This window comes from Phaethon aethereus (assembly GCF_964289735.1).
Source record: "Phaethon aethereus genome assembly, chromosome: 23".
NCBI classification, from domain to species: Eukaryota; Metazoa; Chordata; class Aves; order Phaethontiformes; family Phaethontidae; genus Phaethon; species Phaethon aethereus.
In genome coordinates, this window is record NC_138599.1 from 6,556,325 (window position 1) to 6,572,193 (window position 15,869).

General features: G+C 42.2%; 1 protein-coding gene across 1 annotated transcript in view; it reads right to left on the reverse strand.

Moving 5' to 3' along the window:
* The window catches only part of FLI1 (Fli-1 proto-oncogene, ETS transcription factor), a gene marked incomplete at its 3' end in the record, with an annotated part of 34,447 nt that extends 19,538 nt beyond the window's left edge, over nt 1-14,909 (reverse strand). The window contains exons 1-3 of the mRNA XM_082010066.1: nt 14,764-14,909; nt 5,877-6,031; nt 2,350-2,553 (exon numbers count right to left, since the gene is read on the reverse strand). Coding sequence (XP_081866192.1) covers nt 2,350-2,553; nt 5,877-6,031; nt 14,764-14,894 — 490 coding nt within the window. The 5' untranslated portion in view covers nt 14,895-14,909. The remainder of the gene's footprint in view (nt 1-2,349; nt 2,554-5,876; nt 6,032-14,763) is intronic.
* Between the last annotated feature and the right edge of the window lie 960 nt (nt 14,910-15,869).

Here is a 15,869-nt window from a genome sequence, read left to right on the forward strand (position 1 = left end):
AGTTAACCAGCAATCCAGAAACCAGACTGTCATTAGGCAGCGCTAGGAACAGCTGCACGGAAAGGAATGCTCTTCAGAGGCTGCCCGACCTCCAGTCAGACAGGAGCTTGCTTTAATAAGGACAGCACTTGCATGACGTCTTAGAGCAGCCCAAGGGGCTGAACAGAGAGAAAATTATAATCATAAAAGCTGGGGATGGACTGGGATTGAATGCTCTTTTCGTATGCATCTATGTAAAATTGGAATAACTAATTTGCCTGAGTCCGGCAAAACTGCTCAGGTTTTGCCCTAGCTTAATAGCATAGAAATCATTGTAGACATTCCCCTGGCAGAACATTCTATTTTTATGATTATTATTCAGCATGCAGTGCAGCAGCACTTAAATGTTGCAACTGCGTTAGGACTTCATTGTGCTGGATCTTGAGAGACATGAGAGACAGTCCCTGTTCCACAGATTTTCCATCTCAACAGACAAGACCAACAAGAGGACAGAGAAGGCAGTATTATTGGCTCCATCTGACAGTGAGTAAAACGGAGGCACAAAGAAGTTGAGGCAAAGGTTTATTCCTCCTGATTTGAGGCATTTAAAGGCAATGTGTGAACTAGGGGGCTACTACCCTGAATTTCAACGTGCCCCATTGCTTCTTTTCTATAAGTGGAGACCAGTGTGACCAGACTTCTAATTTAGGGACTTCAGGTATCTAAAGGTCGGTAGGCTCAATCAGGAATTTGCTCCTGAACAACCGGACAGCAGCAAATGGTAAAGGTGGCAACTGAATCCAGGTCTGCAGACTTATGCCACGAGAGCAAGGCTGCAATTCCTCTGATACTCTCTTTGAACAGCCCAAGTAATGGGATCCCTAACACTTGAGACTATCACTGAAGATACTGTCTGGAGCTAAAGCAACAGAAGAATTGAACTCCTCTGCCAAGCTTTTCAAATTCAGCTTTGGTTCTTTGATTCAAAACCCATACAACTCCTTCTTCATCTCTTTCTGTCAATTCTCAAGTCTTATCAATGAGACAATTCAAAAGTAAGTGTCTCACTTGACTATTTATCTTGTGGGAATTTAAAAACATTTCCGGTTACAAAGCGTCTGATTTGCCCAGCCAAAGTCAGAAGGTTTGGCCAAAGCAACACTGGCTTCACAAAACTGCCTTACGATTTCCTGTAAATGTAATTCTGTATGCAAACCTTAGTTATAAAGCTATTCTGTGTCTGCAATAATCTTGAAATGTTCTGTGAACCAGAAGCTCTTTGCTGATGAAACAGGATGAAATTTGCAAATTATTTTGGATGGGAAATTATTTTATTCTGAAGTCACAAGGGACAAAAACTGTTCAAATCCAACAATTTGGTTATTTGGTGTGAATCATTTCCTTGGCTTGACTTCTCAAACAAAATAAAGGTGGGGCTTACAGAGGCACCCATCTGTGATCTAACTCTTGTCCCACTGTAATCTGTAAAACTCCCACCGATTTTAGCAGAGGCAGGGAGAGACCAGTGCTGAACAGCTTTGAAGAAACACCCTAAATAAATGCTGTCTCGCTGCTTTATTGCACCGGCCAGATGGTGACATCTTCAGCTGCCTTTACATCACAATTTGATTTCCCAGTGGAGAAAATATACTTTTTTCTTTCCCTAGCTCTAGCTCAGAGGACCACTCACAGCTTCTGTCTTAGGGGCTTAATACAGCAAAAAGGGGTGTCGGATCCATCATGTACTCTAGTGTGGGACAAAAAGTAGCAATGAAGAGGTTCAGCAAAACTTTTCTTTGAGTATTAGGTCATTTGTATCATGTCTGCTTCAGCACACTTACATTTGTGGTATCACTCTTGTATTTTTTTTCTCTTTCCAACAAAACTAGGCCTCCAGGAACATAGAAAATTTCCAACTCTGGCCAGCTGTGGGTCCTATTTTGAAGCAGTCTTTACCAGAAGCCTTAGGGGAAAGAGCACAGCCCTCTAACTGTAAAGTTACGGAATAATTTGCCTGTGACACATCAGTTAATGTTTGGTTTAATCTCCACAGCAAATTTATGTATTTTTATCATATAGACACAGATGTTTTTATTATCTGTAAAACTATCTAATCTTCTTAAGAGTCCTGCTCAGTTCTTCACCTCCCTGATAGCACCAGTAACTCCATCTAAGTTAAAATTAACTTTCCAGCCCACTTTTTATTCCTCCCTTCCTTATTTGCTCTCTCTGCTTGCCTTTCTCTGTTCTTTTTCCCTCATCCTTGCTGCTATTTATCCTGCAAGAAAAGCCCTAGAAGTTCAATACTCATGGCAGCTTATCCTATCAGCATGTCGTGCTAGGGCTGGGACGAGTCAGGGCAATACTTACTTTCCCTGAGGTAACTGAGGTGGGACAACAGAACTTCTGTATTGTAGAGGGAGGTGGTTCGGAGGAAGTCATCCTTGTTCATTTTGCAGAGCTCCTTGCCATCCATATTCTGGAAGATGGTGGTGTCAATCTCCATTAATCCATACTCCTTTATAGCCCATTCCAGCCACTGGCGCACGTGTTCCTGGGTCCATAGGGTAGGATCTGGCAGAAAAGCACAAAGGATGGTAACGCTATATGCAAGCCTCAAGCCTAGCACTTACTGTAGCCCAGTCAAAGCATTAACCATTGTTTCTACAACCAAATGGATTTAATTTACTGATGCCAATGCATTTTGCCAAGATGAACAAGTACTGTGCTATAACAGGGCTCAAGGCACAAAAATTGATCACAGTGACCCTCTGGCAGGGTAAGTTCTCTTGATTGTCTCCCACCTGCCTGAATCTTATACCTCTGCTTGGGAAAAATATTAGTGACATTTGACTGTGACTTTTCTCCCTCTAGACAAAAAGCCGTTGAAAGGGTATGCTTGTCACAGCTTCGGTTCTGCAATGTTATATAATTACATCAGTGCTGTATAAGTCACACCATCCTTCGCAAGAGCATTACAAAGTCCCAACAGATGGCATTTTAAAGTCTGAGTATGGTGGTATTTATGGTCAGCAAAGGGACTCTGAAAAAAAAAATTATTGCTTAAACAGAAGAGCTTGCCATGTATCTCTGAGTCACATTTGTTCACCCTGCTGACAAGAACACAATTCTACCTCCGCTAGCCCTGTAAAACCAACACAGCTATTGGAGGGCAATGTGGATTTTATACTGTCTCATGCATCATTATCAACTGTCAGCAAAGCTCCAGCTGTGGAATCTTTATTACTGGCGATGACGTAAGAGAGAGATTGAACCCGGCTGGAGTTTCAGACCCCATGGTGACGGTTTGCTGCATCAGTAGTTAAAAAAAGAAATCATCCTTTGAGTTTCAAAAAGAGCATTAGATCAGAAAGTCCCAGCAAGAATTTGTGCCACGATACCATTTTTACAGAGTCATTTTCAAAGCATATCTGCATTTTCAGATGTTTCCTGTACTGCTTCTCTCCATGTATCCCATTTCAAAACTTAAGCTGCAAATTCATGTTCCATTGCAGCTGAAGAGGATTGCAAAGTCAAGGTTAAACTTTGGAGATATGTCCATCACAGCTGGTACATTGCTCTAAGATAAACCTCAAACACCTCAGGTCCTGAGGTAGTTGAGAAAACGGATCAGAAACATGTAGCCATCACACAGCTGGTAGGTTGTGCTTTGGGTCGGGAGAAGAAATGCCTCTGCCACACATTTTATAGTGCCTAAAATAATGTCTTGGCCCAGGACTGTAAGCTGTGTGTGCTTGGGCTGCAGGGTTCCCTTGACACAAAAGGTCAGGTAGTAGCTATACCTGGTGCCTTCCTGGGCACCCGAGTTCCTGAATAACAGCATGCAAATAAAGTAAGACCAAGGAATATTGAAATTATAACTGTGACATTTCCTCACTGAATTGCTAGTAAACCCGGGTTGATTAAAGCTGAATTCTAAACGTGGAACTTACAACCCCATACCTTTACAAGTTTGCTTTGGGAAAGAAAGATGGATTTCCTTTATGTTTTGGCAATAACTAGTTTAAATTCTGCTTTCTAAGTACTGGCAGAAGACTGCAAATTTTACAATGCAAGTATTCAAGGGAGGATTCCTTTTTTTTTTTTTAATTGAAAGACTTATTTGTCTTGAGTTTTGAAAAAAACCCATGAATATTTAGAGGGCATACAGTGAATTTGTGGTCTCCCTTTAAACAAACACTTTTGAATTTCAGATATTTGTTCAGTCTATTTATCACTGCAAAAGACATTGAATGGTCTCTGAAAAACTGCCTTCTTGAAACATGGCTTCTAGTTCATTGTTATTATTACTATTGCAAGCCTAATGTGACATTATTCTTGCCTATCTTCACCGTAATGCACTATAAATCTTTACTCTGGAATATATTAAAATTTCCAAATGCCTTTCTTGGATGAATTTGGCCTCATATCCTGCATTCAGAGATCTGGGATGATGTTCATTATTGTCTTCCAAAGTCTGGTAAATCACTGCAATTTCACAAGTATCTCAAGGTTTTGATTTGTGGATGCTCATGAGGGGGAAAAAAGTCCTTTTTTTCACTTTCTTTCTAAGAGGAGTTTTTAAACCTTCTTTTCCACTGAGGGCACTAAGATTCTTTTCCTCTATTTCAACAACAATGCTAAACTTTAGTCCACCCTTGGTCTTTTTAAGTATGCATAAATAGCATGGTGAAGAGCAGGATAAATTTTCCCTCTTGAATATCTTTAATAATATAGTTGGTATCAGCTAACACCGTTCTAGGCAATGTTGATGCTGAAAACATATCGGACGCTGTCACCAATTAGGTCAGCCAGTCTCTCTAAGCAGATCCTAACAATGGCTTAAATGGAACTTTGAGATTTGCTGTCAATTTTTTATTGGCTTCCCTTCACTACATTCAGTTCAAGCTTTTCTTTTTCATCCTAAATGGCAAACAAATGCTTGGGAATTGTCATCTGTTCGTGGTCAAGCCATGATCAGAAAACAGAGCTCAATTCCACGAGTACATTTCTTTCTGCCAACAATTCGTCTGCTTGAATCAACTACAACCCTCGGTGAAACCCTCACAACTCTGGGTGAAAAGCTGCACCCCTTGAAATCAGTGGACATTTCAGTACCTAAATTGGGCCAGGACTTGGCTCGTAATATCTCCCTTGCTGGAAAGTTCTCAAGCTAGCCTGTTTATATCTATGGTGTTTATAAACCTTGTGGGGAAAAGACTCCCTCTCGTTCCAGGTTCAGCCTTCACCAGTTGCCTGCCACAGCAGCTCTCATCTTTGACTATCCAAATCATCTAATGCATCCTGCCAAATTTCAGATAGCAGATGTGGATATCAAACACTAACAGAGAACTGGACAGGAATGTTTCTGTGTAACAGTTTTTGGAAGGATAATGTAGTTCCTGTAAAATAAAATTTTTCTGGTTTTCTACTTCTAACAAAAAAATGAAAACAAAATAGTCCATTTTGAATCAATATGATGTGCGTGTGTATCTGGATCCTGCACAGCATCATGGAAGTCATAATTTGGGTCCACTTCATGCTTATTCTTGCCTATGAACTGCGCTCTTTGATCATATCATGCATGTCCCAGGAAGCACTGCAGATTCTCCTCTAACACATGATGGGAGATGGATTTGGTTCAACACACCAAAACAACACTTTGTTCCAGGAAAAAAAACCAAAATAGCAGCACTAATTATCCACTTCTTATTCTGATTCAAGGTAGAACATGGGAAATACCCACTAGCCAGAAACTCTGATATTTTCCTTACCTTTTACATGGTTTGTAAGAGAGAGAATTCCTCAGACAGTAGATAAACAAGCCTTATCTGTTCAGCTGGATATTTAAGACAGCGCAAAGAAATATGACACAAAGAGTTTGATGGTGTTCGTACCTGCTGGGACAATGACTCTCCTCTCATTGGTGGTCATGTTGGGAGGAGGTCCGTTCTTCTCATCCATGTAGGTGCTGTAACTCATTGGGTTGGACTCTGTCCCTGCTCCGACGAGTTTGCTGCATTTGTTCACACTACAGTCTACGGGGGACTCCCTGAAATGCGAAAGGAAATAGATAACTTGTCATTATTATGCACCTTTCATCCCTGCTGTAGCAGAAGGAGGTTTGGGTTATAGAAATGGCAAGTATCCCGAAGGTGAAAAGTTAAGGGGAGTTTCTTTTCATGTGGGAGAGGCCATTCCTGGCCTGTCATATGAGTGTCAGAAGGTGATCTATGAGTCACGAGTCTCATGGAGGGGATCTCTGATAATGAAACCAGTTGGAGGAAAGAGGGTTGGAGGTACAAAGAAGAGTGACTTTCAGACAAAGGCAATGGTAGCCGTAAGGTCACATTCAATACCTCTGAATATCAAAACTCATGAACTAGATAAAAAGCAAGTGCCTATCACATTGGCCTGTCTATCAGTTACACTCCCTGTCCCCCTGCATCCTTTATCGCTCAACTGCATTTTAGCAGTCCCTCAGATACAGCTTGATGCTCCTAGGGGCCCTCGTTGGACTTGTTTCACTCTTGCATTTTGTCAAAAATGCTGCACACCGTCTTTCTGTTATAGTGGAGTCTGTGTCTATATCTATCAATTGGAAGAATGGCTGATTCTCAACTCAGGACCTAAGGCATTTCTGCAGAGTAAATCAGAAATACAGGTACACCCTGCTCCATTTTATTAATAAAGAACAGAAAATACCCATGCCAAAATGATAGGATAGTCACAGGAGAATACTACAATATTAGCATGGTATCTAAAGAGTCTTATTTATACAGGGCTGAATGTAAGTGGTCTTGTCTATTCTCAACAGTTAAACAGTCCCAGGTTTGTCTACTACTTGGATAGGAAATCTAGAAATCTTGGGTGCCTTAGGCGTGAGTCAAGAACTTCAGACCACAGAAACTGTGCGAAAAAGGCTCTGGCCCCAGTTTTACTTCTGAAGTGATGGAGTGATGAGGAGGGAACATTTAGCAACTCAGGTGGCACTGTGCTAAGACCTAGGCTACATGCAGACTGCTGGCAAGCAATAGGCTTTCTCTGTCCTGCTCTAGGAGAATTATGAGCCTCCAAACCACAGATAGGGAGAACATATTTTGTTTTTCTCCAGCTGCGGTAGTAACTCATGCTTTTAGCTCTAGAGGTCATCTAAAATACCAGTCCACAGCCTGCCACATGCACACAGCACATCCCAGCCCTGAAGAATGTAGGAGGGAAGGGCAGCATTATTGCCCTCACCTTTACAAGGGTGCAGTAGTGTGCAACCTCTACACACAGCAAGCACAGAGCCCGTATCCAGTGCAGTTTAGTCCACTACTTTCATTGCACAGCCGTCCTTTTTCCCTGCCAGAAGCAAAGTGGCTTGAGAGGAAACCATTCACTGAAGGGTAAGAGCTGTGACAGTGCACCAAATCCCACCCTCTGAGTTCCGCTGGCAAGACTTCCAAGCTCAGACACTAAACAAATTTGTTTCTTAATCTGAATGGGGGGGGAGGGAGAAATTACTGAAATTCAGTTATCATGGCTGGGAGATAAATGCTCCACCGAGATATTCTAAGGCAGATGGTAATTTTTTCCTCATGTCTTGCTGAGGGAATGTTGCTTGAAAATGGAAATAAGACGTATAACTTACACATGTTCGAATTTAAGGTTTTACTATTTCGCCTACTGTTTTTCCAGGCAGGGAACCAAAATCCGCCTTCAGAGAGGCAAACTGCTGAAGGTTTAATGTCCCCGTGGCAGTCAGAGGAGAGTCTGAGCAACTGCAGGGACACCAGGGTTTTCACAGGGAATGTGATCATTTCTAACTTTCTGTTGAAATACTCTATGTCAGGTGTTAAATGCTGCCTGTACTGGCAGAGAAAAAGCCCTGAAGCAGCACAAAGGATCTTATTCTTTCCCGAGGTACAGGCTGTCCTGAGAAGACTCAGTGAAACAGCGAGAGCATCCGTGCTTCAAGGTGTGAGACTCTGTTCGGCTCAGTGCTCGCCACCCCCAGGAGGTGACTGACCCCCTCGCCTGCCCTGCCTGAAGACCAGGTGCTGACTTTGAATGGTGCGGGCAGTGTGGCTGGTGGGACAGACCTGAACACACACACATCCCCACGCAGTGAGGGCCTATGGATTCCTGTCTGCCTTTGGGATGCCGTTCTCCCTTCTGCAGAGTCAATAATAAAATCTTCTTCATGTTCCCTGCAGTCAGCACCTCCCAGGTACTAGCAGTGCTGGCACAACTACCTGCTGCCTAAGGTCCTTCTAATGGGTTCACTCTCACCCCCCTGCTCTGTAGCTGAATTTCCCTGGAAAATAACCCCCTCAGTTGAAATATGAAATATTTATATATATATAAAATATTCATACAGAACTACAGATATACCCAGATTTTATATATATCCAGACTACTATATATACAGACTTTCAGATAAGTACATCTTCTAAAAAGCGTTTCTGCCTAGGAGTATACCTGCTTTCTACTGGCATAAAATGACACACATGAAAAGATCATGGGATCCTTGGCTGTCTCTACTCTGTGCTAAGTATTGTGCACATTCACATGACCGACACAGCAAAGTAACAAAAATAACACCAACACTGTAAGATATCTCCTCGGTGGTTTTGTGATGATTTTTCACTTCGTGGACTCTTGGCTTGGCAGCTTAGACCCTGCTTATCCTCTGCCTTGCTCTGTATGTCTCAGCAGCCAAAGCCAGTCAACCAAGTATCAGAGGCTGAGATCTGAAAAGAAGTTTAAGGGGCTGTTGTGTCCTTACCAGCCACTGATTTACCACTGTGGGAAGAGAAGGAAGAGAAGCCACTCTTAATCCTGCGAGATGTTAAATGTGCTCCATGTACCTGACAGGGTTGTGTCCATGTGGCTGTGTAGATGCCTCCCTTCCCTCTGAGGAAGTTTTCAGGATGGTTGGATCCAGAGCTAACCCCAGTGGAAATCTGATAGCAGAAGGACAGACATAACTGGGAATAGCATTACCAAAGCTTAACTGGGCAAGGGACTGAACTGTCCTTAAGAAAAATACTATGAAATCTTTGGTGACAGCAAGCAGGAAGGTCCTTACTTTTGTGTCCTCTGTAACCTAGTATTTCCTACCAGATCCAAACAGAGCCTTTTTTGGGGAAATGAGACAGCACTACCAGACTGAATCATCTTTGCAGCTCCTGGACGCCTATTACTGTACTGCCCCAGCCTAAGATGAGGGATTTAACAGTATCCCAGCAGAAGGTAGGTGTAGCTGTGGGCAACACAAAGAAGAATTCAGTGTGGGGAACAACTACAGTATCAAATGAGAACAGGGAGCTGTGAGCCATGAATAGTGTATTCATTGAATATAGCTCCTTTCTTAGTTCGTGCATTACCCACAAGCAGACTTAGATTTATATAAAGATTTCCTCATTATTTGAAATGGTTTGTGTAGGGGATTTCAGATGCCAGATTAATCCTTGATTTTTCACAGAGACTTCAGACTTTCAAGTGGCTACACATGCTGGACTTGCTCAGGTTCTGGGCAGAAAATGTTGTAGATCTACTAAGGTAAATGGATATAGGCTGCTTTCACAAGATCTCTTAAGTATATTCACTGTGGCAGTGGCAGGGTCCAAGGAATATGAAGCAGTGCTCATTCCCACTGTCTGTCCAAAGACTCTTCGTTCCAGCAGCTCCAGTAGCAGTCTCTGGGGATGCCAAGAGCTTGGTGTTTTGGGAAAGTTTATGCTAGACTGGCCAAAATGAACAAGCAGTTAGCCTGGCATTGACTAATAAATCCTCTGTACTGCTTCAGCTTGTGTTCCAGTTACCTGAAAATAAAGCAATTACTGTCCCAGGGTCTCTGTCTAGGAATCACCTTTGGCTTTCATTTGAAAGAGCAAAATAAGGGATTTCAGTGATTTCTGAACCTGACTCAGTTGTGGTCAGTGGGGTGTTTCCTCCTTCTTTCGATCCCTCTCTTCCTATCCTTTTATTACTCCTCTCTTCCCGTCTTTTTTTCTTTTTAAATCTGCCATTACACCATAATTTTGGTGTAAGTCCCCATTTGGTCAGCTCAGCCTTAATCTTTACACTTGAAATTAGATTTTCATATTTTATTGTTGTTCAGTGAAGGAAGTAAGAACAGACACAGTGTGATTCTGTGTGTGGTTCCCTCCTACAGGCAGGGAACAGAGCTATCAGGACAGAATCACAGCTCCTCAAAACTTGCATCTAACTGCATTTTACCCCTGCCTCTCACCCTGACCTCAGGAATGCCTCAGGAGGAGGTTCACACTGAAAAAGACTGTAAGACTGCAGAAAACAGAGACAGTCTGTAAAAAGGATGGAAAAAGACACACAGGTTACAAAACTCAAACTGCATGAGGAAAGCAGGGAGGCTTAGTAGGGTCTGAAAGACCCCACTTGCGTTTATCGCATACAGGTAAATGCAAACCGTAGGTAATTGCAGTCTGCTGCTCTGGCTGGGGACTAGAACAACACAGTGAATCCCACTAGAGGGCTCACACGCTACTTAAAGGGGATTTTTTTTCTTATAGACATCATAGATGGTCCCTTTGTTTTGTTTTGAGTAAATTATGGTGGCATAAAAATCTTCTGAGATCTCTGAACCTTAGCATTATTCTGATATTCTGAAGAAAGAGAATGTCTCCAAAGCACCTTCAAAGCACTGACTTCATTATTTTACCTAGACAAAATTCGTAACATCAATTGGAATTATACAGCGAAGTTTGCCCACATCCATGCACACATCCAGCACATTAGAATATTCTTTCACATCTGAAGATCATACAAATTTTGTAACGTCTTTTTAAAAATCACTCTCTGAGCTTAGCTACAAATGCAGATCTGTAGTAGTTCAGCAATTACAGTCAAAATTCGGGACATCCATTGGTTGGTTCACTCTTTGCATGAGGAATTTATGTAAAATATAACAAAAAGTCTGTTAGTAAAATGGACTGTAAATTGGGTTAAACTTTACCCAGCACTTTTCTAAATAATCCTCCTCCTTTATTCATTGGATTTTAAAATGTGAAAGATTTTTTGTTTTTTAAAAATAGAAATTATTGTATTTATATCACAAAAGCATCTAAAAGTCCCAACAGAAATCCATGCCTAGTATGCTGGGAACTGTACAAGCACATTGTAGGAGACCGATCTTTCCCTGAATGGGCTACAAGTGAAATAAAAAGATGACACAAACCCAGCAAAGAACACAGATTGCAAGCCACGCTTCCTGTCCCCAAAAGGATGCAAAGAGAGATGAACAGTATGCAGAACACCTTGCAGTAAATGCACAGAAAAGTTGGACTTCTATTTTTTGTGTGCAACAGGTCAGTGCTACAAATACAAGCCCATTTCCCTTTCCCAGTGCCTAAGAGGGTGTAAGAAGCATGAGGATTTAAATTTTTCTATGCTGGATTTTAACTGCCTTATGTTTGGACATTAATTGCTGTGAAACACAAGTGTAGCCCTGGGTTTTGTTCTGAGCAAGCAGCTGTCTGTGAAGGCCAGGACATATTTTGAGGCCATATACAGCATCCAGGTCTGATAATACTAGCAACTTTCACAAAATTCCTCCTTCTGAATCTTGAAATAATACAGAAGTCAAATCTTCTACCTTAAAACATAGATTGCTGCCACTGTCTGAATACCCCCTATACACTGTTAATATGCAGTTATCTGAGAAATTCTTTCCAATTTGGGAGTAAACCAGGAAAACCTGGCATAGGGGAAAAAGCTGGTCAGGGTTTTCATGTTGTTTAGCACTTGGAGGGATGGCTTTGCAAAACAGGCTTAGAGAGGTTCTTCAAACACCGCTTCTCCCATCCCGCTGAGGACCAAACCAACTCATCACACTATGCCTCACAGCAGTCACACCTGCTTCTGATCGCTAAGAAAAAGAAGAAAAGCTGGACACTGTCCCTTACTGTCATCCAGCTCCCTCCACTGTCAGGTTTCCTATAGCTTTATCACTCCCTAGAGTACATAAACCATTCTCTCGACAAGCAGAAAACACCAGCACTTCAAGTACAGGTGAAACACAGAATAAAGGCTGCTCCCTCTAATGAGGCAGCTGGAACCCGGTAAGAGAGTGTGCTTGAAAAACAAGAGAGAGAAGGAGAGGCAGAGAGAGAGGGAGAGGGAATAGGTTTTGTTATTCAGTCCACAGTTCAAGTTAATTTGTATTGAGATTGGTGTTTGCCGTTCGGATGGTGTGTCAGTTTTGCCAGGCAGCTGATGGGCAGAGGAACAAGCAACTGGAGTGGCCCAACCCGTAACAATTAACCGTGATGGACATGCAGGGAAAGGGCAAATTTTTAGCCATGAATAGGAAGAGAGGACGGATAAGTCAGATGAATGTTCTCATTTCTTGGGTGGATTGGAGCTCTTGTGCTAACAAGTTATCAAAAGGCAAAGCTGGAAGCTATTTCAGTGCTTAGTTCTGACATTCAAAACAGTCTTTTCTTTCTTTCTAACAGGTTGGGGAGTTGTTACCCCTCTTTTAGAGAGACTGAGGACACTTAGTTTCTGCGTAAGAATCTTGTAGTCTTGAGCAAGCCAAAGAAGGATTTCCTTTTTGCCCAGAATAAACACACTTCTGGAGAGCCTTTCTCCATGGGTATCAGAGCACTTACAGTTGTTAATGAATCAGTTTGTCAAAGCAGTATTATTTCCCTTTTTTTCTGAGCAGATGAGGAAATTGTAACACAAAGATCGCAACAGAAAGACAGCCCAATACATTTCATTCCCAAGTACATGCAATACACATACAATGAGAATGTAACATAGACTTTTGGACATCCAAGTACACACACATCCCGAATTTATACAGAATATGTGCTTACAGGATCTGAAAAGCACAAATATATGCTGCCTGTGGTAGCTCAGCAGATGTGACAGGACTACTAGTTCCCTCCAAAATTTGCTAGAGTGAGACAGACAAGTAGCATAATGGGAGGAAACACTCTCTGTGTGTCGGTCTGACACTATGGGTGTGAGCAACTGATGCAATGCTACAAAGGGCTTCCTCACATGATCGTGGGAGCGTGTTGCCTGCACCATTCGTGGGGCTGATTCTGCCACCTCAGTTCTGATGACCGCTTCACCTCTCCGCTTGATAGAGAGGTCAGACCTGCTCAGCACCATGCACAATCCTCGCTCATTTGGTCAGGATCCCACTCTTGAAGATTTTAGGGACAGTTTAAGAAGACTAGCCTTAGTAGCCAAAGGTAATCCCCATGACTACCTATGTAAAAAACCCAGCCTGCTGGTACTTTCAAGACTAATCCTTTTGCCTGTGTTATCCAAGGATGGTGTCTTTTAGGAAATAACTAATTTTCCCCTGTTTCAGCCTCAGTTCTGAGATTGGAAACACTAGTGCAAAAATCCATGTAGTTCTTATGAAGTCCGGAAATGATACTAAGGTACAACCGGGGCAAGATCAAATTCAGTCTACAAATGATCACCATCAAAGACCAACTGACACAAAGACCTTTATCTTATAGTAAAATCGGCATCTACTGTATACTTATGAGGCAAAAAATCGTGCTGCTGTTTGAAGTCTTTAACACCGTCATCTCACTATAGAGGTCTGAAAGTGCAAGGCTGCTTTCTGTTTCAAACTCTACACTTTGCTAGGTTCTCAGAAACCAGGAAAAAAGGCTGTTACAGAAGCCCCAACCTAACCCTAAAGAAGAAAAACCCTTGATTGTTTAACTGTCCTGTATTAACATTGTACAAACATTAGAGAAGTTTGTGACTTTGAAATTAAAATAAAATTTAAAATTAATATGATCTTTAAAACGTAATGCCAAAAAATAAAACAGTTTTTCTTTGTTGTGTGTATTTAAAACTGAATAAAATTGAAATTTCTACACTTAAACATTTTATCCAAGAAAGTGAAATTTTTTCCTAGGCTTTGGACTTGTAGAAATGTTTTTAAAAGAGACAATCTGAGCTGTGATAATAAAATGTTTTCAAGTCTTTGAATTTCTCATTGAATATGGAAATGATCCATCTCCCCCAGCTCTAGCTACAAATGATGGGGAGTAGGCGTCAAACCTCTTTGGCTAGAAGTTGTAGAGAGTATGTTATAACCAGTGCCCCTTTGATGGTCAACATGATTGCTCAAACCTACTCCTGAACTCTCTTTTTCACCAGTGGTTGCACGTATTCACACAGAAGACATGGGTATATGCCTTTTGTTTTGTTATACCTCATAGACTGCCATAAAGGACCTCAGCCTCCTCTTTTTCCCTTCTCCATCAAATAGCTCTCCAGTTTCATATGGTTGCTCCTGCCCTGGTGGAGCACAAATCTAGTTACAGATGCAATAAGAAGTGCCCTCCAGAGGTGCCCATAGAGTCCATTAATGAAGCTTTCACCAGCTTCACTCTGGAGCACTGGTATAAACACCAACTATTCCTGCATGACCAACCCCATCTTCAGGAGCCCCTTGAACCATGGCACATTTGTGGGATGCTGAACTAAGTGATGAAATGTGTAATTTACAACAGTTGTTTGCAGCATGAACTCTGTCCCGGCAGTCTCATGTCCCAGTCTGTACAGCGTTCATGGAGACTGGTGAAGATGCATCCTGCAGGAGTGCAAGAGCAAGATCCTCAGGCCGTTAAAAAATGAGTGACACAGGAACTCCGGGGGAGCGGGACATGGTCCTACACAAAGAATTTGTTGAGATGCAGGACAAGAGCACAAATGGACAATGCGTGCTGTGCTTTTATTTAAGATTCAGCAGATGTGTAAAGGGTCTTTCCTTACCTTGATCCATTCATGTGGTCATATTCCCTTTTTACATTGACCCGGACAGGCTGATTAATCCACTCCTGCTGAGGAGGCAAAGGGTTGATTTTGTGCGGCTGGCCATAGTCAGGGTTCCCTGAGGCTGTCATATCTGCCTTGGGGAGGTGAGTGGCAGCGCCGTACGTGGAGTCAAAGAGGGACTGGTCGTCGCTCACCACCGACAGAGCCTCCTGAGGAGAAAAAAAAACAACTGCTCAGAGTCATGACTAAATTAGTAACTCCACTCTTATTCTCTCTTTGAGCTGGTGAGCACCTGCAAGGGCCCCACAGCTGTCCAGCACTGTCTGAAATTGCCATCTGCCAGGATTGCAGATTGAATCAGATTCTTTGGGGTCCATTAACCCGTATGCAAAACCGGTGGGTTGCTTTGCTAGCTGCTGTGTTGCTCTGAGTGGGGCAAGAGTTAAGGTTAACTTGACTTCTGCAAGCAGTAAAGCTGGCTGCTGGGTGCTATACCATTCTCATCGCTTGCTGTAAGCAGCTTCATCTGAAATTTCATATGGTTACCTGCCCACCTGCCTGCACTTGCTGATCCAAAAACAACCAGCGAGATATGTAGTATGTAACGTTTCTGGAGTGTCATTTGAAGGTCTATACATCTTCTTTCAAAGGGTTTTGTGTGGTGTTTATATTTTGAGGTTACAAGTGAAGGAGAAGCAGTCAGTACAGGTCAGAGTTATGGGTGTTAGTGGTGGGATAAAAAATGCATTACTTTACACTTTTTGTTTATTTTGTGGGAAATGTAGGACTGGTGAGTTACCAAACTGTGCATTTCTAGAAATGCTTAAAAACAGGAAATTGTTATCCTTTTTTTTTCCTGCTGAAACTCCAAATGTTGACAAAAAGTTTTGACTATCAATTTCCTTGCGTTGATGCGCTTGGGTTTTCTAAATGAAGCATGCCAGGCTCATAAAGGCTTTGGCACAGTCCTGCCTTATTCAAAGCGCATCTGACAAGGTCTGCATGTTCTTTATGGAGCTAAGTTAACCGCACATAACACAGCTGCCATTATGGCTGGCAGGCCAGAAACTGAATGTGGAACCTCCCAGACTAAAAACACACAC